General features: G+C 42.1%; 4 protein-coding genes and 1 non-coding gene across 5 annotated transcripts in view; 1 reads left to right on the top strand and 4 right to left on the bottom strand.

Moving 5' to 3' along the window:
• Positions 1–17,718, bottom strand: part of LOC140295152 (NLR family CARD domain-containing protein 3-like) — a 229,674-nt gene extending 211,956 nt beyond the window's left edge. The window contains exon 1 of the mRNA XM_072379638.1: positions 17,615–17,718. The gene's annotated coding sequence lies outside the window, so the exon portion shown is untranslated. The remainder of the gene's footprint in view (positions 1–17,614) is intronic.
• Positions 1–23,286, top strand: part of LOC140291438 (uncharacterized) — an 873,052-nt gene that overhangs the window by 379,475 nt on the left and 470,291 nt on the right. The gene's annotated exons all lie outside the window — the stretch shown is intronic.
• The window catches only part of LOC140291873 (NLR family CARD domain-containing protein 3-like), a 323,587-nt gene that overhangs the window by 3,036 nt on the left and 297,265 nt on the right, over positions 1–23,286 (bottom strand). Inside the window, exon 3 of the mRNA XM_072379448.1 lies at positions 6,651–6,824. Coding sequence (XP_072235549.1) covers positions 6,651–6,824 — 174 coding nt within the window. The remainder of the gene's footprint in view (positions 1–6,650; positions 6,825–23,286) is intronic.
• LOC140295104 (NLR family CARD domain-containing protein 3-like) lies at positions 8,720–17,616 on the bottom strand. Its single transcript, XM_072379635.1, has 5 exons — positions 17,517–17,616; positions 17,313–17,432; positions 12,073–12,151; positions 11,703–11,910; positions 8,720–11,555 (listed from the first exon to the last, which is right to left on the bottom strand). The coding sequence occupies exons 1-5, from the start codon at positions 17,582–17,584 to the stop codon at positions 9,766–9,768; spliced, it is 2,265 nt and encodes a 754-aa protein (XP_072235736.1). The 5' UTR covers positions 17,585–17,616; the 3' UTR covers positions 8,720–9,765.
• LOC140310539 (5S ribosomal RNA) lies at positions 22,831–22,949 on the bottom strand. Its single transcript, XR_011916602.1, has one exon. It is a non-coding gene; the product is annotated as a 5S ribosomal RNA (ribosomal RNA).

The raw sequence follows: 23,286 nt of genomic DNA, 5'->3' as shown, positions 1-23,286 counted from the left end.
GGAAATACTTCATGTAACTTCCCTCTAACCCTAGCTGAGAAGGGCTCTGTAGCTGCAGCCTTTGTCTGTCACTCTGCAGGCTGCCATGCTTTCTGTAGGACTGACACACATTTCTTCCAAGAAATCAATACATAAAGGACAACTTGTTTTTCTCTTACATCGACTCACTTCGAAAAGTTCCCACAGAAAAGTACATTTAAAAGGTTTAAACAGCACTTTGGTTATTTATTTATCCATTTTTAGAGTTTCTCGTGTTCAAAACAGACAAAACAGACAGCAAAACTAAATCTACACTTCAGGACGTTCTGTGATAGAAATATTCTGATCCTTTATGCCCACATAATCATTTCTGCTTCTGTGTAACTGCTTATGTTGACGTATGCATGAGATTAATAGCTGCACTCAGAGATCACCACTGTCCACTCTAAGAACTGAGTGTCCCACAGCCTTGGCGGTATCAACACCACTATCTGCTCCCTGCAGGACAGAAGGAAATGTCTCATGCATAGACGCAAGCATCCGTCTTCTCTACCCTATAAAAGCCTCCTGAGAACTCTGTATCTTTGAACATTTGCATCACAGCTTCTGTAAGCAAATGTTCCCTTGCTGCAGGATAATTAAATGTCATCTGCTTTTGAATATCAGACAGTATTCCTGAGTATTCTTATTCGTTTTCCAGACATACTGAAAACATGCAGTCATCATGACTCTGAGGAGTCTGGGGAGGAAATATCAGAGAAAAACAGCAACATTTCTGTGGACTGTGTGGAGCTGTTTTTGGAGAGCTTCTAGATTTAGTCGATAAAATGCTGTAAAATATCCTTTTTTATGCCATTTTAATATTTGGACTCAGACTTGGGGAGCAGCAAGGACTTGGAGATCCTGATTGTAGTCATCTACAGGCATCTGTTTATAAAAATAACTTAAACATGATATTTTTCCATTGTGTTCAAACATGTCTTCTTCACTTCCAGTAACACTTAGAAGGATTCTGTCTGTTTGGGAAATATATTCAGCTTCAAATTCACTAAAAGATTATGTGGCTTTGTCGCCCGTTAAATGGCAGGAAACCAGAAGCTGCACATCTGTCTAATTCACAAGCGTTCAAAAAAGGGTCAGGTTCACCTCAAAGCAAATAACCGTACAGATATCATAACTTTGTTCCAGTGTGATTGTTCATGTAACACTCAGCAGGAAGCAAAACACAGGGCTGAGTGCAGGACAGAGAACATGTTTCCAGCTCTTCCTCCTCTATCAGACATTGTGTGTGGCTGCAGCAGGCCTGTCCATACCTGAGTTTGTGTGGATCCTTCAGTGCAGCCATCAGAAGCTTCACTCCTGAGTCTCCTGGATGGTTGTAGCTCAGGTCCAGCTCTCTCAGATGGGGGGGGTTGGAGGTCACAGCTTCAGCCAGAGAAGCACAGCCTTCCTCTGTGATCAGACAGCCTGACAGGCTGCAGACACACAAAACAACACAGAAACTCTGAGAGAACTGCTCTGAAACTGAAGCTGAACGTCATCAAATGTTTAGATTATTGTGAATATTTCAACATTTCACTCTTCACTGTACTCTCACTGTTTCTCTTCACTCTGCACACCTCAGACTTCCAGTACACCCCAGAGTCCTGTCATCTCCACAGATATTCTGCTGACTCTGCAGCTGTATCAGTCAGCACAGTTACGTGCACAGACTGACTGGACCATTTAACTGGAACACCATCCTTGTAACTGTTCACATGCAGAGGAGCAGAATCCAGTTACTGACTGAAGTCTTTCTGACGCTGCTACTCTGTGGGCTGAGTGAGAAACATCTCATAGTTGAATATTTTCCCAACAGAGCACTTTGCTCTCAGTCAGCAGGTTTACTTGTGGTTCCCAGAGTTTCTAAAAGTAGAATGGGAGGCAGAGCCTTCAGGTATCAGGCCCCTCTCTGTGGAACCAGCTGCCAGTTTGGCTTCAGGAAGCAGACACCCTCTCTACCTTTAAGATTAGGCTTAAAACTTTCCTTTGTGATAAAGCTTATAGTTAGGGATGGCTCAGGTGACTGTGAAACATCTCATAGTTATGCTGCTATAGGCTTAGTCTGCTGGGGGACCTCCCATGATGCACCTCTCCTCCTTCTGCTCTCTTTACTCTCCATGTATATATGACATCATTGCTGTCATTAACTTGTGTTTCTCTTTCTCAGCAGATATCTCTGGCCTGGTGTTATGGTGCTTATTGTCCCCTCTTTCCTGACCTCTCAACCCCCAGCTGGTCGAGGCAGATGGCCGCCCTACCTGGTTCTGGTTCTGATGGAGGTTTCTTCCTGTTAAAAGGGAGTTTTTTCTTTTCACAGTCGCCTTGTGCACGCTCAGAACAGGGGATTGGATCAAAGTGAAGTTTCAGTGCAATAAACATACAGATATCATAACTTTGTTCCAGTGCAGTGTGTCCACATTTAAAGGAGGTTTGATGCTCACATTTAGAGGAAAAACAGCTCATGTTTCTGTAAAGTAGTTTACTTTGGGTATGTGATGGATCTGTGTTTTAGGACAAATCTACAGGAATGGAAAGGAGTTAAAATAAAAGAGCACTTTGGTATTTCTTTAAACTGTGTGTGTTATATTTCATTCGCTTCATTATCAGAGTTATTTAAGCCAGATAATAAAAAGGCAGAACAGATCAACCTCTTTCATTGATCAAGGTACCTGGAAACTGTTTTTTCATCCATTTAAGCCAGAATTATATCAGCTCTCAGCTGAAAAGTTCATGAATCCTTACCTGAGTGTTACGAGTCTGCAGTTTTGACTCTTCAGTCCAACAGAAAGCTGCTTAACTCCTGAATCCTGCAGGTTGTTGTTACTCAGGCCCAGTTCTGTCAGAGTGCAGGACTGGGAGCTGAGAACTGAGGACAGAGCTTCACAGCTTCTCTCTGAGAGGCTACAGCCACTCAGTCTGAGGAGGAAATGAGATGGAAGGAAATAACTTGATCCATTGATCAATCAAACTACATTCATATTTGATTAGTGGAAGAATTCTGTTTCACTGTTTGTTTCAGTTTATTTGTTAATTACATTAAAGTGATGGAAAATGTCTACAAGTGCTGTCTTAGCTCAGTAGATGGAGAAAATAAAAGATGTATCTTCTGCTGTTATTTGGCTCATCCTGTTTTGTTAGTGATGATCTCAGCTCAGCAAAGAACACCATGGGAGCAAAGCATCTTCTCACACTAACAGTCAGCTGTTTTGCCGGCACCACTGTGTTATCTTCATCAGCTCATATGAACAAATGTGGCTGTTAAGGCCCTCGGCCTCTGGAGAACTCACTCAACCTCCCTCCTTCATGCAAAGTCGAGTGTCATCATCCAGCAAGGATTGGCTCTTTTGAGCCTTCTGCCCTAAATTCCTCAGGTTTATCTTGTCTTTTTGGTCCCCTTGTTCACTCAATAAAGCTTTAAACTCCAGCTTAGCATGTGGAAATACTTCATGTAACTTCCCTCTAACCCTAGCTGAGAAGGGCTCTGTAGCTGCAGCCTTTGTCTGTCACTCTGCAGGCTGCCATGCTTTCTGTAGGACTGACACACATTTCTTCCAAGAAATCAATACATAAAGGACAACTTGTTTTTCTCTTACATCGACTCACTTTGAAAAGTTCCCACAGAAAAGTACATTTAAAAGACTTAAACTGCACTTTGGTTATTTATTTATTCATTTGTTAGAGTTTCTCGTGTTCAAAACAGACAAAACAGACAGCAAAACTAAATCTACACTTCAGGACGTTCTGTGATAGAAATATTCTGATCCTTTATGCCCACATAATCATTTCTGCTTCTGTGTAACTGCTTATGTTGACGTATGCATGAGATTAATAGCTGCACTCAGAGATCACCACTGTCCGCTCTAAGAACTGAGTGTCCCACAGCCTTGGCGGTATCAACACCACTATCTGCTCCCTGCAGGACAGAAGGAAATGTCTCATGCATAGACGCAAGCATCCGTCTTCTCTACCCTATAAAAGCCTCCTGAGAACTCTGTATCTTTGAACATTTGCATCACAGCTCCTGTAAGCAAATGTTCCCTTGCTGCAGGATAATTAAATGTCATCTGCTTTTGAATATCAGACAGTATTCCTGAGTATTCTTATTCGTTTTCCAGACATACTGAAAACATGCAGTCATCATGACTCTGAGGAGTCTGGGGAGGAAATATCAGAGAAAAACAGCAACATTTCTGTGGACTGTGTGGAGCTGTTTTTGGAGAGCTTCTAGATTTAGTCTGACAAAATGCTGTAAAATATCCTTTTTTATGCCATTTTAATATTTGGACTCAGACTTGGGGAGCAGCAAGGACTTGGAGATCCTGATTGTAGTCATCTACAGGCATCTGTTTATAAAAATAACTTAAACATGATATTTTTCCATTGTGTTCAAACATGTCTTCTTCACTTCCAGTAACACTTAGAAGGATTCTGTCTGTTTGGGAAATATATTCAGCTTCTGATTCACTAAAAGATTATGTGGCTTTGTCGCCCGTTAAATGGCAGGAAACCAGAAGCTGCACATCTGTCTAATTCATAAGCGTTTAAAAAAGGGTCAGGGTCATTAGCAAATAACCATACAGATATCATAACTTTGTTCCAGTGCAGTGTGTCCACATTTAAAGGAGGTTTGATGCTCACATTTAGAGTAAAAAACAGCTCTTATTTCTGTAAAGTAGTTTACTTTGGGTATGTGATGGATCTGTGTTTTAGGACAAATCTACAGGAATGGAAAGGATGGACATACTGCATCTCAGTGTGGTCTGCTAGCTGTACTGAAGTAGACAGGAATATGCTGCAGAAAGTGGTCAACACTGCAAAGAGGATCATCAGCCGCCCTCTCCCCTCCATGGACTCCATTTACAGGGTTTTATAAATCTTTGAGCTAAGCTAGGCTAACATGTCTTGGACCCATCTCTGTATCTGATCCAGGGTCAGAGGACCAACAGACACTTCTCACTGTTGTTCCTGCAGATGTTCTCCTTGGAGACCTCCTCCACAAATATCTGCTGTTTCTGTTCAACCAGTGTTTCTGCTGTGAGCAAAGGAAAAAGGCTCCTACATGTGCGATTGTTCATGTAACACTCAGCAGGAAGCAAAAACACAGGGCTGAGTGCAGGACAGAGAACATGTTTCCAGCTCTTCCTCCTCTATCAGACATTGTGTGTGGCTGAAGCAGGCCTCTCCATACCTGAGTTTGTGTGGATCCTTCAGTGCAGCCATCAGCAGCTTCACTCCTGAGTCTCCTGGATGGTTGTAGCTCAGGTCCAGCTCTCTCAGATGGGAGGGGTTGGAGGTCACAGCTAAGGCCAGAAAAGCACAGCCTTCCTCTGTGATCAGACAGCCTGACAGGCTGCAGACACACAAAACAACACAGAAACTCTGAGAGAACTACTCTGAAATTGAAGCTGAATGTCATCAAATGTTTAGATTATTGTGAATATTTCAACATTTCACTTTTCACTGTACTCTCACTGTTTCTCTTCACTCTGCACACCTCAGACTTCCAGTACACCCCAGAGTCCTGTCATCTCCACAGATATTCTGCTGACTCTGCAACTGTATCAGTCAGCACAGTTACGTGCACATTTGAGTGGAGCTTTGCTCGCAGACTGACTGGACCATTTAACTGGAACACCATCCTGGTAACTGTTCACATGCAGAGGAGCAGAATCCAGTTACTGACTGAAGTCTGTCTGATGCTGCAACTCTGTGGGCTGAGTGAGAAACATCTCATAGTTGGATATTTTCCCAACAGAGCACTTTCTCTCAGACTGCAGGTTTACTTGTGGTTCCCAGGGTTTCAAAAAGTAGAATGGGAGGCAGAGCCTTCAGTTATCAGGGCCCTCTCTGTGGTACCAGTTGCCAGCTTGGCTTCAGGAAGAAGACACCCTCTCTACCTTTAAGATTAGGCTTAAAACTTTCCTTTGTGATAAAGCTTATAGTTAGGGATGGCTCAGGTGACCCTGAAACATCCCATAGTTATGCTGCTATAGGCCCAGACTGCTGGGGGACCTCCCATGATGCACCTCTCCTCCCTCTGCTCTCTTTTCTCTCCATGTTCATATGACATTATTGTTGTCATTAACTTGTGTTTCTCTTTCTCAGCAGGTATCTCTGGCCTGGTGTTATGGTGCTTGTTGTCCCCCAGCTGGTCGAGGCAGATGGCTGCCCTTCCTGGTTTTGGTTCTGATGGAGGTTTCTTCCTGTTAAAAGGAAGTTTTTCTCTACACAGTCGCCTCATGCACGCTCAGGACGGGAGATTGGATCAAAGAGACGTTTCAGTGCAATAAACATACAGATATCATAACTTTGTTCCAGTGCAGTGTGTCCACATTTAAAAAAAACAGCTCATGTTTCTGTAAATTAATTTACTTTGGGTATGTAATGGATCTGTGTTTTAGGACAAATCTACAGAAATGGAAAGGAGTTAAAGTAAAAGAGCACTTTGGTATTTCTTTAAACTGTGTGTTATATTTCATTCTCTTCATTATCAGAGTTATTTAAGCCAGATAATAAAAAGGCAGAACAGATCAACCTCTTTCATTGATCAAGGTACCTGGAAGCTGTTTTTTCATCCATTTAAGCCAGAATTATATCAGCTCTCAGCTGAAAAGTTCATGAATCCTTACCTGAGTGTTTCCAGTCTGCAGTTTTGACTCTTCAGTCCAACAGAAAGCTGCTTCACGCCTGAATCCTGCAGGTTGTTGTTACTCAGGCCCAGTTCTGTCAGAGTGGAGGACTGGGAGCTGAGAGCTGAAGACAGAGCTTCACAGCTTCTCTCTGAGAGGTTACAGCCACTCAGTCTGAGGAGAAAATGAGATTGAAGGAAATAACTTGATCCGTTGATCAATCAAACTACATTCATATTTGATTAGTGGAAGAATTCTGTTTCACTGTTTGTTTCTTTTTATTTGTTAATGACATTAAAGTGATAGAAAATGTCTACATGTGCTGTCTTAGCTCAGTAGATGGAGAAAATAAAAGATGTATCTTCTGCTGTTATTGGCTCATCCTGTTTTGTTAGTGATGATCTCAGCTCAGCAAAGAATCTTCTCACACTAACAGTCAGCTGTTTTGCCGGCACCATTGTGTTATCTTCATCAGCTCATATGAACAAATGTGGCTGTTAAGGCCCTCGGCCTCTGGAGAAGTCACTCAACCTCCCTCCTTCATGCAAAGTCGAGTGTCATCATCCAGCAAGGATTGTCTGTTCTGACCCTTCTGCTCAGCTTTTTCAAGACCTCATTGGACTGGCGTCCAGACTCTGCTCTCATAATCACAGCTGATGGCACACCATCTATCCATTTTCTATACCCGTTTAATCCAATTTAGAGTTGTGGGGGGACCGGATTCTATCCAAGCTGTGATTGGGCAAGAGGCAGGGTACACCTGGACAGGTTGCCAGTCCATCACAGAGACAAACAACCGTGCACACTCTCAGTCACTTCTGAGAACAATTTAGAGGCACCAATTAACCTGACAGGTATGTCTTTGGACGTTGGGAGGAAGCTGGAGAACCCAGAGAGAACACATGCAAACACGGAGAGGACATGCAATAGGCCCCAGCTGAACCTGGAACCTTGGTACTGTGAGGCAACAGTGCTAATCACCACACCACTGTCCAGCCTTCTATAAAAAGATCCTGAAGAGACTCTTTCAGGGGGCAGCTGCAGCTTGGTGTGCAGTTTGCTCCCTCTGCTTGTGTTGAATTTTTGATGGTGCAACTATCTTTTTTTTATATCCTGGTTGATCTTCTTGTGTGATCCTGTGCTTTTGATAAAGAATCTTGAACTGCTTCTGAGACTGAGCTCGACTTTAATTAGTTTTGCAGCTTGTTCAGTTCCTTTGTTATGCATCGTTGAGGTTTAGAGGTGCTTCTCTTTGGGTATTTCTGTTTGGTTCATTTAGTTTAGAGAGGCTTTTTAATGGTTCTTTCTCTAAGTAAGTAGTTGAGCTACCAAAATATTAAGTAAAAACTTTTTTATGTTTTGATTATTTATTGATTTGAGTTGCTCCTTCTGCCCTAAATTCCTCAGGTGTATCTTGTCTTTTTGATCCCCTTGTTCACTCAATAAAGCTTTAAACTCCAGCATAGTATGTGGAAATACTTCATGTAACTTCACTCTAACCCTAGCTGAAAAGGGCTCTGTAGCTGCAGCCTTTGTCTGTCACTCTGCAGGCTGCCATGCTTTCTGTAGGACTGACACACATTTCTTCCAAGAAATCAATACATAAAGGACAACTTGTTTTTCTCTTACATCGACTCACTTTGAAAAGTTCCCACAGAAAAGTACATTTAAAAGACTTAAACTGCACTTTGGTTATTTATTTATTCATTTGTTAGAGTTTCTCGTGTTCAAAACAGACAAAACAGACAGCAAAACTAAATCTACACTTCAGGATGTTCTGTGATAGAAATATTCTGATCCTTTATGCCCACATAATCATTTCTGCTTCTGTGTAACAGCTTATGTTGACGTATGCATGAGATTAATAGCTGCACTCAGAGGTCACCTACCTTGGCGGTATCAACACCACTATCTGCTCCCTGCAGGACAGAAGGAAATGTCTCATGCATAGACGCAAGCATCCGTCTTCTCTACCCTATAAAAGCCTCCTGAGAACTCTGTATCTTTGAACATTTGCATCACAGCTCCTGTATGTAAATGTTCCCTTGCTGCAGAATAATTAAATGTCCTCTGCTTTTGAATTTCAGACAGTATTCCTGAGTATTCTTGTTCATTTTCCAGACATACTGAAAACATGCAGTCATCATGACTCTGAGGAGTCTGGGGAGGAAATATCAGAGAAAAACAGCAACATTTCTGTGGACTGTGTGGAGCTGTTTTTGGAGAGCTTCTAAATTTAGTCGATAAAATGCTGTAAAATATCCTTTTTTATGCCATTTTAACATTTGGACTCAGACTTGGTGAGCAGTTTGGAGATCCTGATTGTAGTCATCTACAGGCATCTGTTTATAAAAAAAAATCACTTAGACACCTGATTGAAGTCAGGTGACACGACCTGGCTCAAAGGCCACATCAAAAAGGAGGAAGCACACGGTTTTAAGGTTTACAAAACAAGTATTTTATTTATTAAAGTAATCCAAGTCCAAAACTAAACTGAATATGCAACAAAAGAGTAACTGTGAGGAGTGGCAATTAGTTGCAGTGATGTTGTACATGGAAAATGTGCTGTCAGTGTGTTGTATGGTGCAAAACTTCAAAACCAAAAGGTAATGCCAACAGAACCCAATATACGCTGCTGTCCTCAAGGAGCAAGCCTCTCCCAAAGGGACAGGGACAGAGCTTTTAATCACTACCTCACAGAACGACGTTGCACTGAGTTGCACTAATCAGAGCCCAGTGCTCCAGTCAGCTCAGGATCTGAGGGGAGATAAAGAAACATACCCACACAAGGCCCCGAAAGACACCCAAAGGGCCGTGACACGAAGTAACTAACTAATGATATGGGAGCAAATAAACTCCTTTAATTAATCAATGAAACAAATTGACTCTAAAATTGAAAAATAATTGTCACCATGTTCTTCCTCAGAAGAACTGCTGAGTTTCTATTTCCAACAAAGTATCATCTCATATCACTTGTAAGATGATATTTTGTTGTGAACTGACACTGTAGATAAACTAAAGTTAATTTGAAACTGAGTTTAATGCTGATTCTGCTGTTTTTTTCCAGTTAATAAGTATAGAATGTATTTAAAAAGAAATGTATCTATGTTTGTACTCACAGCACTTTGTTGGAGGCTTTGACCACTGGCAGCAGCCTCAGAAGAGCCTCCTCTGAAGCAGAGTATTTCTTCAGGTCAAACACATCCAGATCTTTTCCTGATGACAGTAAGATGAAGACCAGAGCTGACCACTGAGCAGGAGACAGTTTATCTGTGGAGAGACTTCCTGAACTCAGGGACTGTTGGATCTGCTCCACTAGAGAACGATCATTCAGTTCATTCAGACAGTGGAACAGATTGATGCTTCTCTCTGCAGACAGACTCTCACTGATCTTCTTCTTGATGTAATCAACTGTTTCCTGATTGGTCTGTGAGCTACTTCCTGTCTGTGTCAGCAGATCACGTAGGAGACTCTGATTGGTCTGCAGGGAAAGACCCAGGAGGAAGCGGAGGAACAGGTCCAGGTGTCCATTTGGACTCTGTAAGGCCTTGTTCACAGCACTCTGATGGAGATGTTTTACATATGGTTCATTGAACCATTTAGGCCACCAGTGGGTTGTTTGCTGCTCCATCAGGTTGACTCCAGAGTTGATGAAGGTCAGATGGACATGAAGAGCAGCCATAAACTCCTGAACACTCAGATGGATGAAGCAGAACACCTTCTCCTGGTACAGCCCTCTCTCCTCTTTAAATATCTGTGTGAACACTCCTGAGTACACTGAGGCTGCTGAGATATCGATGCCACACTCTGTCAGGTCTGATTCATAGAAGATCAGGTTTCCTTTTTGCAGCTGCTCAAAAGCCAGTTTTCCCAGAGACTCAATCATCTTCCTGCTCTCTGGACTCCAGTGTGGATCTGTCTCAGCTCCTCCATCATACTTGACCTTCTTCACTTTGGCCTGAACCACCAGGAAGTGGATGTACATCTCAGTCAGGGTCTTGGGCAGCCCTCCTCCCTCTCTGGTTTTCAACACATCCTCCAGAACTGTAGCAGTGATCCAGCAGAAGACTGGGATGTGGCACATGATGTGAAGGCTTCGTGATGTCTGGATGTGGGAGATGATCCTGCGGGCCTGCTTCTTATCTCTGAATCTCTTCCTGAAGTACTCCTCCTTCTGTGGGCCAATGAACCCTCTGACCTCTGTCACCATGCCAACACAGCCAGGAGGGATCTGATTGGCTGCTGCAGGTCGTGTGGTTATCCAGAGGCGAGCAGAGGGAAGCAGTTTCCCCCTGATGAGGTTTGTCAGCAGCACATCCACTGAGGTGGACTCTGTAACATCAGTCAGGGGCTCCTTGTTGTGGAAGTCCAGAGGAAGTCGACACTCATCCAGACCGTCAAAGATGAACACAACCTGGAACTCTTCAAAGCTGCAGATTCCTGCTTCTTTGGTTTCAGTAAAGAAGTGATGAACAAGTTCCACCAAGCTGAACTTTTTCTCTTTCAGCACATTCAGCTCTCTGAAAGTGAATGGAAACATGAACTGGATGTCCTGGTTGGCTTTGCCTTCAGCCCAGTCCAGAGTGAACTTCTGTGTTAAGACTGTTTTCCCAATGCCAGCCACTCCCTTTGTCATCACTGTTCTGATTGGTTCATCTCTTCCAGGTGGGAGTTTAAAGATGTCTTCTTGCCTGATGGTTGTTTCTGGTCTATTTGGTTTCCTGGATGCTGTTTCAATCTGTCTGACCTCATGTTCATCATTGACCTCTCCAGTCCCTCCCTCTGTGATGTAGAGCTCTGTGTAGATCTGATTCAGAGGGGTTGGGTTTCCTGCTCTAGAAATCCCCTCAAACACACACTGGAACTTCTTCTTCAGAGCAGATTTAAGTTTACGTCCACAAAATTCTGAATGGACACAAAGAGTAACAATAGTAAATAAATATTTCAACCCTGTAAAGAATGAGTATTTGAACATGTGTTGTTCTGTGTGTTGAGACATCAGTAAATGTGTCATTTATCCAGCAGGTTAAATCTTTAGAGAAATCCTCTTACTGCTCTGCAGACGGTCAGCCAGCTCCTCCTGCTTCATTCTCCTCAGGAAGTGAACTGTGATCTTCACTAATGCCTCTCTGCTGCTCCTCTGCTCTTCATCCTCATCCTCCCTCTGACTCTCTAAGCATTCTGGGTAATCTGCACTCAGAACCTTCTGGATCTTCTTCAGCTCCTCCTTCACAAAAGTGACCATGTTGTCCTCCAGCAGCTGGAACAGAATACTATATGAATGAGCCAATCAGACTGAAATCATGGAGCCAAACATCAGATCCATGTTGGACACACTGACAATACACTGGTCTACAAAGTGCAGCATGGAGATGACTGTGAACAGAATAGATGGAAAAGTAGTTGTTGTACATGTACAGACCATAAATATGGAGTCCAGCTGTGTTTGATGCTGCTGGGCAGACTGACCACTGGGAACCTCTGAGCTCTGCTGGTCCACTCTGTGGAGGAATCATGAAGAATGAGCTCACATTCTGTCTGTCCACACCGAGACAAACACAAGGTAAAGGTCCTATTAGTTAGATTGTTGATTACAACTCTGTCAAAGATTGCTCTCACTACTATTAACAGTGAAATATAATTTCTGTCTGTATTTAAGTGGAGCTTCAGTAGCTTCTATTTTATTGTGCTTTTATTGACCTTTTTAATGATGTGGACCACCAAGATATTCTCACAAGTTGTTTTCAGTCATTCAACATGTGCCTATGTGCCTGTTTTTCTTGTTTTGCTTTAAACAGAACTTGAAGATGTCACTAGCTTTAGACAATTCCACAGGACCATTGTTAATATAACCATCTATTTATGCATTAGACAACATTCTGCTGTGGTAGAAGAACACAGCCGCTGTGGGAACATCCTCTATGCTGTCATCTCTTACATGTGATGGACACAACAGGTCCATCAGTGAAACCCATTCATCCCTCTCTCCAACGACTCTCTCCAGCTCCTCCTGGGGGATCCTGGAGGTGACCCCAGGCCAAATGGGATATATGATCCCTCCAGTTTGTTCTGAGTCCCCCTTCGGGGTCTGCTAACAACAACAGTAGCTTCTTTTAAATCATCAACTTGTATTTTAGACCTAATCCCAACCAGATTGTTCAAGAAGATCTCTATATTGGATTTGATCAGTCTGTCTTTGTTGCCAGGATATGTACCTCAGACTTTTAACAACATGCTGAAGGATGCACATCTTTTGTCCAGAATTAATTTTTTGTGAATCTCAACTCCTCCTTCCAGTTGAAGAACACATGAACAAAGGCCCTGGAGTGGAGCTGGTCAGTGTTTGATTGTATAAGACTAATTTTAGTGAGCACAGGTAAACATGTAAACAGCTTTTTGTGAAACATTCTCAAAATTAATCTGATGCAGCACTTTGTTATGATTTTAATGGGGCTGTCAAACAATCAATTACTTTAATCGCAATTAATCACATTTTTCCAAAGTTAACTCACGATTAAACTCTATATTACGGTGTACATTTTAGGACATCCTCAGGATCAGGCAATTCGGCGTCATTCCTCAGATGAAAAGGTGTCAGACTGGCACCAAAAGGCTTCATAAAAAAAACTTTTCACAATGAACGGCCTCAAAAAAACAAATGTCACACTCAACGGCATCAGCTCAAACGTTGTCATTTAAAACGGCTTCAGCTCAAAAGTTCTCATTTAAAAAGGCTTCGGCTCAAAAGTTCTCACATAAAACGGCTTCAGCTCAAAAGTTCTCATTTAAAAAGGCATCAACTCAAAAGTTCTCATTTAAAATGGCTTCAGCTCAAAAGTTCTCATTTAAAAAGGCATCAGCTAAAAGGTTGTCAGACTCAACGGCATCAGCTCAAAAGTTCTCACATAAAACGGCTTCAGCTCAAAAGTTGTCACACTGAACGGCATCAGGAAAAAAAAACGTCAGACTGAAAGGCATCAGCTAAAAGGTTGTAAAACGGCACCGGGAAAAAATGTCACGGGTGCAAAGTCTAGGCAATGATAGTCTTTGGTCTGGGTTTGACCCATGGATGTAATATAATCCATGGTTTGATCGCGGATTCCCAAAGGGGAACTATGAAAGTCCAGTCACTTTTGCGCAGTTTTGCTAAACCACCTCCTGGCCATGTGCATTTGTTTACAACAGAGCCGGCGAGTAATCAACTAAAAGAGCGGCAGATGACATTAGGCTATGTTGTTTTATATGTGACTTGTGGTACTATCTGTGAGCTACAACAGTAGACCTTGCATGGAAGTGCACCGTTTTAGCTGTGGGGAGTAGATAGTAACAAAGTAATTAATATCTCTAGGGTAAGTTGAGACGCCTGCCCCATACACTAAATAATTTAAATAAGCAGACGCAATTTAATTAAAATATAATATAACTGTGTGGATTTAGTGATCTTGACAATGAAAAGTCAATCTTACCCACTCTCTCCTAAATGGCATGCACCCAACTTTATTTAAAAATGTCGCACTGTGGTTGAGCAATAACATTTTGCTTGTTGTACATCTTTTTCAGATATTCTTTGAAGATGTCAGCCCCGACACAAAGAAGTATACACAATGCTGAAATGTGTAAACTTACTGTTTCTGAATAAGACTTATGTACAAATATTTGTTTTATTGATTTTCCAGTGTGTTGTCAGTCCATTATCATTGGTTTGCTTTATTTCTCATTTTGCAGTTCGGAGTCAATTATTATTATTTTTCCCCTTTTTTTTCTTTCACCTTGCCTTGCATGCAATTAGTGGCATTGCACACAGTGCACCTCCTCATATTGGCTATATGAGCATGCATGACTTGACAATGGCCTTGTTGCTGTCTGAAACGTCAAATAAAAAAATTGGAGTTGAGTGTGCGGCGTCCTCCCTTTATCCATGTTTGCTCCTTCACCAGCACCTCCATAAACTGTGGTGTGCGTTACTTTCACTAAAAAAAAAACCAGACAGACTAACACAAGTTATCGATACCTCAATAAATTGCACAGACAGTTACAATTTCAGTACACTAAATTACTTGTCAAAACACTTAAAGGATTTTGACAACTTTTGAGCTGATGCTGTTTTAAATGACAACGTTTGAGCTGATGCCGTTGAGTGTGACATTTGTTTTTCTGAGGCCGTTCATTGTGAAAAGTTTTTTTATGAAGCCTTTTGGTGCGAGGGTGACACCTTTTCATCTGAGGAATGACGCTGAATTGCCTGATCCTGAGGATGTCCTAAAATGTACACCGTACTATATTAAGAGTTATAATCAAATAAACACAAAGAAAAATGTCTTTTAATAAAAACGTGCATTGTAGACCCACTTGAAATGTCTATTTAAAAAGTACAGTACATAAAAAGGGTGGAATGCTCTCTCCGGGTCGGAAATAAGATCCTTCCACAAGTGGAGGAGTTCAAGTATCTCGGGGTCTTGTTCACGAGTGAAGGACGGATGGAACGGGAGTTTGACGGACGGATCAGTGCGGGTCCACAGTGTTGCGGGCTCTGCACCGACCCGTCGTTGTGAAGAAGCAGCTGAGCCAGATGGCGAAGATCCCCGATTTACTGGTCAATCTATGTTCCCATCCTCACCTATGGTCACGAGTTGTGGGTAGTGACCGAAAGAACGAGATCGCGAATACAAGCGGCCGAAATGGGTTTCCTCCGCAGGGTGTCTGGGCTCTCCCTTAGAGATAGGGTGAGAAGCTCAGTCATCCGGGAGGGGCTCGGAGTAAAACCGCTGCTCCTCCGCATTGAGAGGAGTCAGATGAGGTGGCTCGGGCATCTGGTTAGGATGCCTCCTGGACGCCTCCCTGGGGAGGTGTTCCGGGCACGTCCCACTGGGAGGAGACCCCGGGGGAGACCCAGGACACGTTGGAGAGACTATGGCTCTCGGGGTCTCCCCGGAAGAGCTGGAGGAGGTGGCCGGGGACAGGGATATTTGGGTTTCTTTGCTCAAGCTGCTGCCCCCGCGACCCGACCTCCAGAGAAGCGGCAGATAATGGATGGATGGACAGTACATAAAATGTCACAAAAATGTGATCTTAAACCTGACGAGGTAGTAGACAACAAACGAAAACAGAACAGGGCCTAATGACAGTTAAATGAATGAAAAACTGCAGTTATTAGACACATCAGATTCAGAACTCTGAACTCTTAGTGACTTTTATTCAATTCAAATCTTTAATTCAGCGAATAATCGTGATAAAAAAAGATTGTTTTTAATTAATCGCATCGCGATCAACGCGTCAACTATGACAGCCCAAGATTTTGATAATCTTTCTTACCTCTGTGCTACCTGTTGGTATCCATATCTGTCAGATATGGAAGTATTCTTCATGGATAACCAGCTGGGTTCAGCACTCTCCAGCTTCCTCCTGATTAAAAAACATAGATTATAATCTTCTCTGCACCCAGAACACAGTCAAAACTCAGAAGGTGATCAACTCAAAATGTCACATGTTGAATTTAATCTAAACCATTTAAAGTAAATATCTTGAAATAAAACTAAATAATAAACCTAAAATACACTGAGAACAGTAAATGATAAATAATAAGCAAAGATCATAAACCCTCCGTTTTGCTTTTGTAAAGTAACAGAATAAGAGATAATTTCTATGGAAACAAACTAAGTCTTCCATCACACACAGATGTTCACATCCATGAAACTAGAGTCAGGGTTCCAGATGTGGTGCCAAGTATTACAAGCTTTATATCTACAGACAGGTGAAGCTGTTTGATTCAAACCTCTGATGCAGAATGTCTGCTGTTCTCTTTGCTGTTGAAGTGTGTGTTGTCATAAAATAAAACAATCAGAAGAAAAGGTTGTGGATGTCCACAATTTTGTTATGAACTCATACATGTGTTTGTTTAGTTAGAGGTGTATCCGTTTATTAGCAAATGTGAATAAATGATCACAGCATCTACTGCTACAGACTGTACAACAGTTCATTTCCAGCACAAAGTGGACTCAATACTTAGATTTCCTATGTGTGACAGACACAGTTTAAATGTGGCGGTAGGTGATGGAGGCTGTGTTTGTGGAAAACATCCAACACGCACCGCTTCACATATGAACATAGAAATGGATGTGAAACAGAGCTGAGCTCACATTAAACACATGTTGGAATAAAAACTGTTCAAACTGACTCTGCTACATTTTACTCTGTTACAACATTTACACTCAGCTCACCTCTTAAAGGATGGATGTTGGTCTGATTTGAAGTAAAGAGGTAGATCCATTGACTCATTGCTCTTAAAGGACACACAGCTGGGTCCAGGTTCTGGTTCAGGTTCAATGTGAAATTCAGTTGGAAAATTTGGAGAGATCCTGAAAGAAAAAGATTTGTTTTAATAAAGTCAAGATTTTCCATAAAATTCTACCAGAAACAAAGTTGTTTTGATCAATTCTGTGAGACAAAAATATAATTACAAACTTGGTGGATCCATTTATTAGCAATTGTGAATAAAAGATCACAACATGTACTGCCACAGACTGAAGAAATGTTCATTTCCAATACAATGGAGAAATGGATGTGAAACAGAGCTGAGCTCACATTAAACACATGTTGGAATAAAAACTGTTCAAACTGACTCTGCTACATTTTACTCTGTTACAACATTTACACTCAGCTCACCTCTTAAAGGATGGATGTTGGTCTGATTTGAAGTCAAGAGGACGATCCATTGACTCATTGCTCTTAAAGGACACACAGCTGGGTTCAGGTTCTGGTTCTGGTTCTGGTTCAGGTTGGTTCCTATGAATAAAGGTGCTTTGGTGATGTGAGTGCTGAGCTCTGACATGGAGCAGAGTCATGGACAGTTAGAGATGGTCATCTCACCTCTGAGCTTTGCTCTGGCTCTCATGTTCCCCACACAGAGTGGTTTTAGTGTCCTCACACTGATCCATGCTGCTGAATTCACATCAGCTCACACACACTTTCTACCTTCATCTGCAGAGGAAACACAAATCATTCATCTGCACATCAACTCAAATCCTCCTCTCCATCATTTGGGCTGTAAAAAGATCAGCTGCTGTACTTCCATCAGTCCACTGGAGGGAGGCATGGAGCAGCACAGACATCATGATCCTGATGATGATGATGATGATGATGAAGCATTTCCATTTACTGACACACACTGATTATCTAAACCTGCAGCATGAACAGCTCCACTGTAGATAAGTAGCAGCAGGACTCCAGAAATCCATCCTGCAGGATCACTGCAGTCTGACAGGAACCACCAGGGAGCGGTCACTCCTCTCTGTTAAATATCATTCACCCACTGATGAGTCCACATGATCACACACAGAGGCTCCAGACACACCTGAATTATGATCCTTCATAAAACAGGTTGAGTATCAGAGTCCAACAGGATCAGAGTCCAGGATTAATCTGGATCTCATATCAGGACTCAGAGTTTTATTGTGAGTGTGTTCAGAGAGCAGTGATGAACAGAGTGTCAGTGAACAGCACATTCCAGTCAGAGTTCCTCTGTTGGAGGAGAAAACAGCAGCAGACTGAGTGGGAAACATTTCATGTTGGTAACAAGCTGCAGCTCCTCATCAACACACACTGATTGTTGCTGTTTACTCTCAGCTCACATGACTTGTGTCTCATCAGCAGAGGAAATCTCTCTCTGCTCGGAGACTTTGTTAAATGAATCAAAGTGTCACTTACTCAGCTTCTTCCATGAACTTCTTCCCTCTGCAGCTCTCTGCTGTCTGGACCAGGTCTGTGTGGAAGAAGAGGAAATCCTCTGCTGCTTCTCCGACATCAGTCCTCTGTGTCTGCAGGCTGCCGTCACTCTGAAACTCTGCAAAGCATAAAAGAGTCTTAAAGTGATCAGAGGTCAGCTTTATATGACACACTCAGGTGTGTTCAGGTGTGACTGATGATTTCTGACTCTCCTTCAGGGGCTGCTAAAGTACACAGAACCTCTTTTTAAGTAGAGGCACATCTACTTTTGTAAAAAATTAACTAAAATACTTTGTCAAAAATAAAAGTTCTGCTTCAACTTAAAAAGTACGGGTTCTGAAATGTACCTTTTTGGTCTAAAAGTACAAAGTAACCTGTTTTAAGGGAAATTTCAACAGCTCTGTGAATGCAAAGCTAACTGAACCTCACATCATCACCTTTATTCAACCAGGAAGTCTCACTGAGATCAGAGAGCTAATGCAAGAATGTCCAGATCATCATCTGATCTGAGGAATCTTAAATCTCTGTGATTTTAAACTGGATGAAGAAGGAATTACTGAAGATAATCTACACTGTCAACACATTTGCCAAGAATCCTTCTTCCAGGCGACAGCTTCAAACAGTTAAACACAGTGATGGGTGAGGACTAACTTCCTGCTCTGAATCTACACTGTGAGCAGAGTTCACTTTTATCCATGTCATTAGTTTCTGACTCTTCTTGTCACAGACGCCACGCTCAGTCTCTTCGTCTCTGTCTCGTTATTTTGTTGTTATGTCTGTCACCGGCCGATGGAAACACCACCCATTACTGTCCCATCCATGTAGGCTGAAAGCAGTCCTAATGTTGGGAAGACTCACAGTGATGGAACAGAATAAGTCGCTGATAATCACCAGAAAATATATCAAAACCACGGTTTAAACTGGGATTTGTACTGTGCAGGAGCTCTGTAGTTTTAGTGCTGCGACAGATGCACCAGATGTGTGCACAGAGACTAAAAACATCTGTCATCATGTGACAAACTGTGAACACATCAAGGTGACATCTCTCAGGTCTGCACAGCAATCAGAGTCATCCTGGATCCAGCTGTCTGTGTAAAACTGATACTGATAAAATGTTAGAAGTCTCCTGTGTGTCTGTATCAGCTCCAGCAGCGGTGCTGTAATGGTGATGATGGGATGAGACATGAATACCACAGTTTTTCATATTTACAGTTAACTGGAGTTGATTTATCTATTGTCAGGAACCAAAATAAAACTAAATTGTAAAAAGCTCAGGCTGAAATTATGGCTTCTGTGTTGTGAGGGTCGGTTTCGTCCCAGTTACAAAAATAAGATTAGAAAGAAATAATTAGAGCCACAGATGACATCATCAGTGCACTGACAGCCAACACACTGACAGCCAGCTCCTCTCCTCATCATGTGAGCTTTAGGGGATTCTCAGTTTGCCTTGTTATCCAGTTTACCTGCACAGAAACAGAACAAGCAAAGACGGGCATGTCCACACATGTGAGCTCAGTTCAGTGTGGAGTTGGTGACCTGCAGAGTGCACATCTCCAATGTGCAGCATGCCAAAATGAAAAGAAGATTCTCAGTGAGAGAAGTTCTGCATCATATTTCTGGTGAAAATGAGGGAGAGGACACAGAGCAGCATGGAGATACGGATGAGCAGGTTTCTGAGGAGGAAGACAAAGTGGAATATCATCCAGAAGACACTCATCTGATGAGTCAGATGAGGAGGTCACCGGTGCTGAAGCTGCTCCTGCTGAAAGACTCAAGTCCAAAAATGGTAAGATGTGTTGGAGCTCAGTACCTCATGATGTACATGATGGCAGGGCAGCTGCTGCAGACGTCATCAAAATGACTCCTGGAATCACAGGGTTTGCTGTGACCAGAATCAGTGACATCAACACATGTTTTGAGCTATTTATGCCATTAAAAAGAGTCAAACCTTGAAGGAACAAAACTCCATGGCAACATGTGGAAAGACACTGATGAGGAACACCTGGATGCTTCTTCTTTTTGCTGGAGTGTACAGATCCTGCAATGAGGCCACTGATCGTCTCTGGGACGCATCGACAGGAAGAAATATTTTCGAGCAACAATGTCACTTCAGACCTTTCAAATGATATCAAGAGAACAACAGAGACACCAGAGAAAGATCTGACCAGCCTGCTCCCATCAGGGCTGTCTGGGACAGATGGGTGCAGCTCCTTCCACTGTCTAATGTCTTGTTTAATGTCCAATTGTTTTCTCCTCATACATTTTTTTGAACGGGGAAACATCTGAAAAACCTTTTAAATCATTATGTTGAGAATTCCAAAGTTTGACTCCAGCAGCTGAGATACACATTTGTTTTAAATTGGTTAAATTGGTAGTCCCAGTAGAGGGCCTGTGTAGAAATCCCTCCGTTAGCTCTCCTATAGCCGCAAGTTGCCACATAACAGCACCTATGAGCTAACAGAGCTATAGTACACGTTCGTTCATTCATTTTTCTTAAAGTATTGGTGAAATTAAGACAGATAATGTCTTATTTAGAGGCTGCATCATCCATTAACTCCATTATATGGATATACGCTGATCGCGAGTTTTCTAAATAGCTCCCGAAGGACGCCGACTTTCGCCAAACTCTTCTGTGAGTAGATGAAACGTATTTCATGCCAGAAACAAGGTCCAGGTTTTAAAATACAGGAGTTCCCCTTTAAAGCAACTCCTCTCACACCAAAGCTATTTAACTCTGAAAGTTATATCGAATGATCAATAGTGTGAAAAGCTTTCTTCAGCTCAAGGAATACCCCTATGGTAAACTTCTTTCTGTCTGTTGCAGTTGGGATTTCTTCTGTCACCTTCATTATTGCTGCAGCTGTAGACCTATTTGACCCAAACCCATATTGACTCTCATTCAATAAGCTGTTGTTTTCAATAAAACTATCTAGTTTCTGAACAAACTGTGAAAGTATTGATATTGGTCTGCAGCTGTTAAAGCTATGTCTATCTGATGTCTTTAGTTGAAACATGTGATCACCTCATGACACATCAGGAAGTTGATCAGCTTCAGCTGCTGCTGATTTGTTGGCAGACGCCTCAGTTTCTCTTTGGCTCTCAGTTTGCTGTTTCCTGGATTTCCTGGATCTGTTGACATGTCCCAGGTACTTGTTGTGTTTGATCCTCATACATTTAACTTTGTCCTTAGAAAGGATGAGTTCCAAAAAGGGAAACAGGGACTGCTTTTGCATTTGACACAGCCTATATCATGCCAATGTTCATTTGGGGCTGCAGTTTTTGCTTTAGTTTCAGACTTGTTATTAGACTGGAATGTTGAGGAGTTTCTGTGACAGATAGGCTCCAGTCCCCCTGAAACCATGATTTAAAGAAAGTGGAAGGATGGAAAGTTTTGGGGACATTTATTCATTCATTCCACTTCAGCATTTCTGTTTCAGGGAAGATTCCAACTTTAATGACTTTTTTTTTTTTATCAGATTTAATGTGAAGTTATCCTGAAGAAAATTAATATGACCACTTACAAAACAATAATGGACTTTTAAATCAGTTTTTCAAAGAGGTAAGTTATGGTTGAAATTTCTTATGGCTTTGATTTAGATTCAGTTTGACGGTCAGTTCACCTCCAGACGGTGCAACTTAACCCCTGACCCGGATCAGCTTCGCCCTAACCTGGGGCAAACTGGAAGCCTTTCGCTTATAATTCACTTATAAAAGGTGACAGTGGTGTAGATCCTTTACAAGCACTGATGCCACACTGAGAAATATTCAACTCCCAGTAAAAGTTCTGAATCTAAAACCTCACTCAGGCAAAAGAATCAAAGTGTCATCAGCAACATTTACTAACACTTCCACCAGTAAAAGTATTTATTCTGCAGAGCAGCTCTCAGTGTTTGCTGTTAGATATAAAGTTGCCTGTTTGACAGTTTAAAGTGGCTGCACGTGCACTTTTTCTATCTGGCCTCAGTAAATCTCTGTAATTTATTCATTTGTGTTTGGAAAACAATGGAAACTTTATTTCTGAGCCCACATCAGTGGGTTCTGGTTGTTAACACATAGATGAGGAGACAGTTCAGTGTGTGAGGATAAAAGCAGAGGAGAACCTGGGACATCTGAGCAGATCTGGGATCAGCACCTTGGATATCAGCAGGGATTCTTAGGAAGGAAGGAAATGGGATGAATCTGCAGACTGCAGGAAGATCTGTTAACATTCTGCAGACTAACGTGAGACAATAATATTTGTGTGTGTTTGGTATCCAGAAGAATTCAGACAGATGAAGTCACTGTGAGCTGAGCAGTGCTGGAAGATGATATGACAGAGTGACCTAAATGAGGTTTATGTGTGCGCTCATTTCCAGTCTTTGACAAAGATTGAAAAGTGAATTTATTTGACTGATTTCCTTCCTGATGTCATGAAGCTGTCCGTGTTGAGTGAGCAGCAGCGCCTCCTGCAGGTGTAAAAAGCTTACAGCACCTGGTATTCCCAGGCGGTCTCCCATCCAAGTACTAACCAGGCCCGACCCTGCTTAGCTTCCGAGATCAGACGAGATCGGGCGTGTTCAGGGTGGTATGGCCGTAAGCGAGAGAATCAGTGACAAATCAGCTTTATATAGATGCTGAAACAACATCTATTACTGTGTTCTGACTTCTAAAATATAATGTAACTGTTTAAAAATGAGCAATTTGTGATGATTTCATCTAACTAAGCAGCCTCGCTCTCTCTGTGTGACGCTGAACACAAAACTACACACAGGGAACAGAAGAGGTCGACAGACACTAAGTTATCTGAGAGTCTCACTTTCAGCTGCAGAGAACCAACACGAGAGAGAAGAACATGTGCAGGATCAGCATCAGCCTCTCAAGCCAATTAGGTGAAAAACTAAAAGAAACATATGGTTCAAGCAGCTATATAATAGAT

Source organism: Leuresthes tenuis, unplaced genomic scaffold (genome assembly GCF_036924035.1).
Source record: "Leuresthes tenuis unplaced genomic scaffold, fLeuTen1.0.hap1 SCAF_1, whole genome shotgun sequence".
Lineage (NCBI taxonomy): Eukaryota > Metazoa > Chordata > Actinopteri > Atheriniformes > Atherinopsidae > Leuresthes > Leuresthes tenuis.
This window is presented reverse-complemented; position numbering and strand designations above follow the sequence as displayed.

What these genes read in the sequence shown, in the direction of transcription:
- LOC140295104 (XM_072379635.1), bottom strand. Translation starts at nt 17,584, where the DNA reads ATGGATCAGTGTGAGGACACTAAAACCACTCTGTGTGGGGAACATGAG. An exon ending in AGCCAGAGCAAAGCTCAGAG is followed by an intron (nt 17,433 to 17,516) that starts GTGAGATGACCA and finishes CTTTATTCATAG; the next exon opens with GAACCAACCTGAACCAGAAC. An exon ending in AGCTGGACTCCATATTTATG is followed by an intron (nt 11,911 to 12,072) that starts GTCTGTACATGT and finishes ATTCTGTTCCAG; the next exon opens with CTGCTGGAGGACAACATGGT.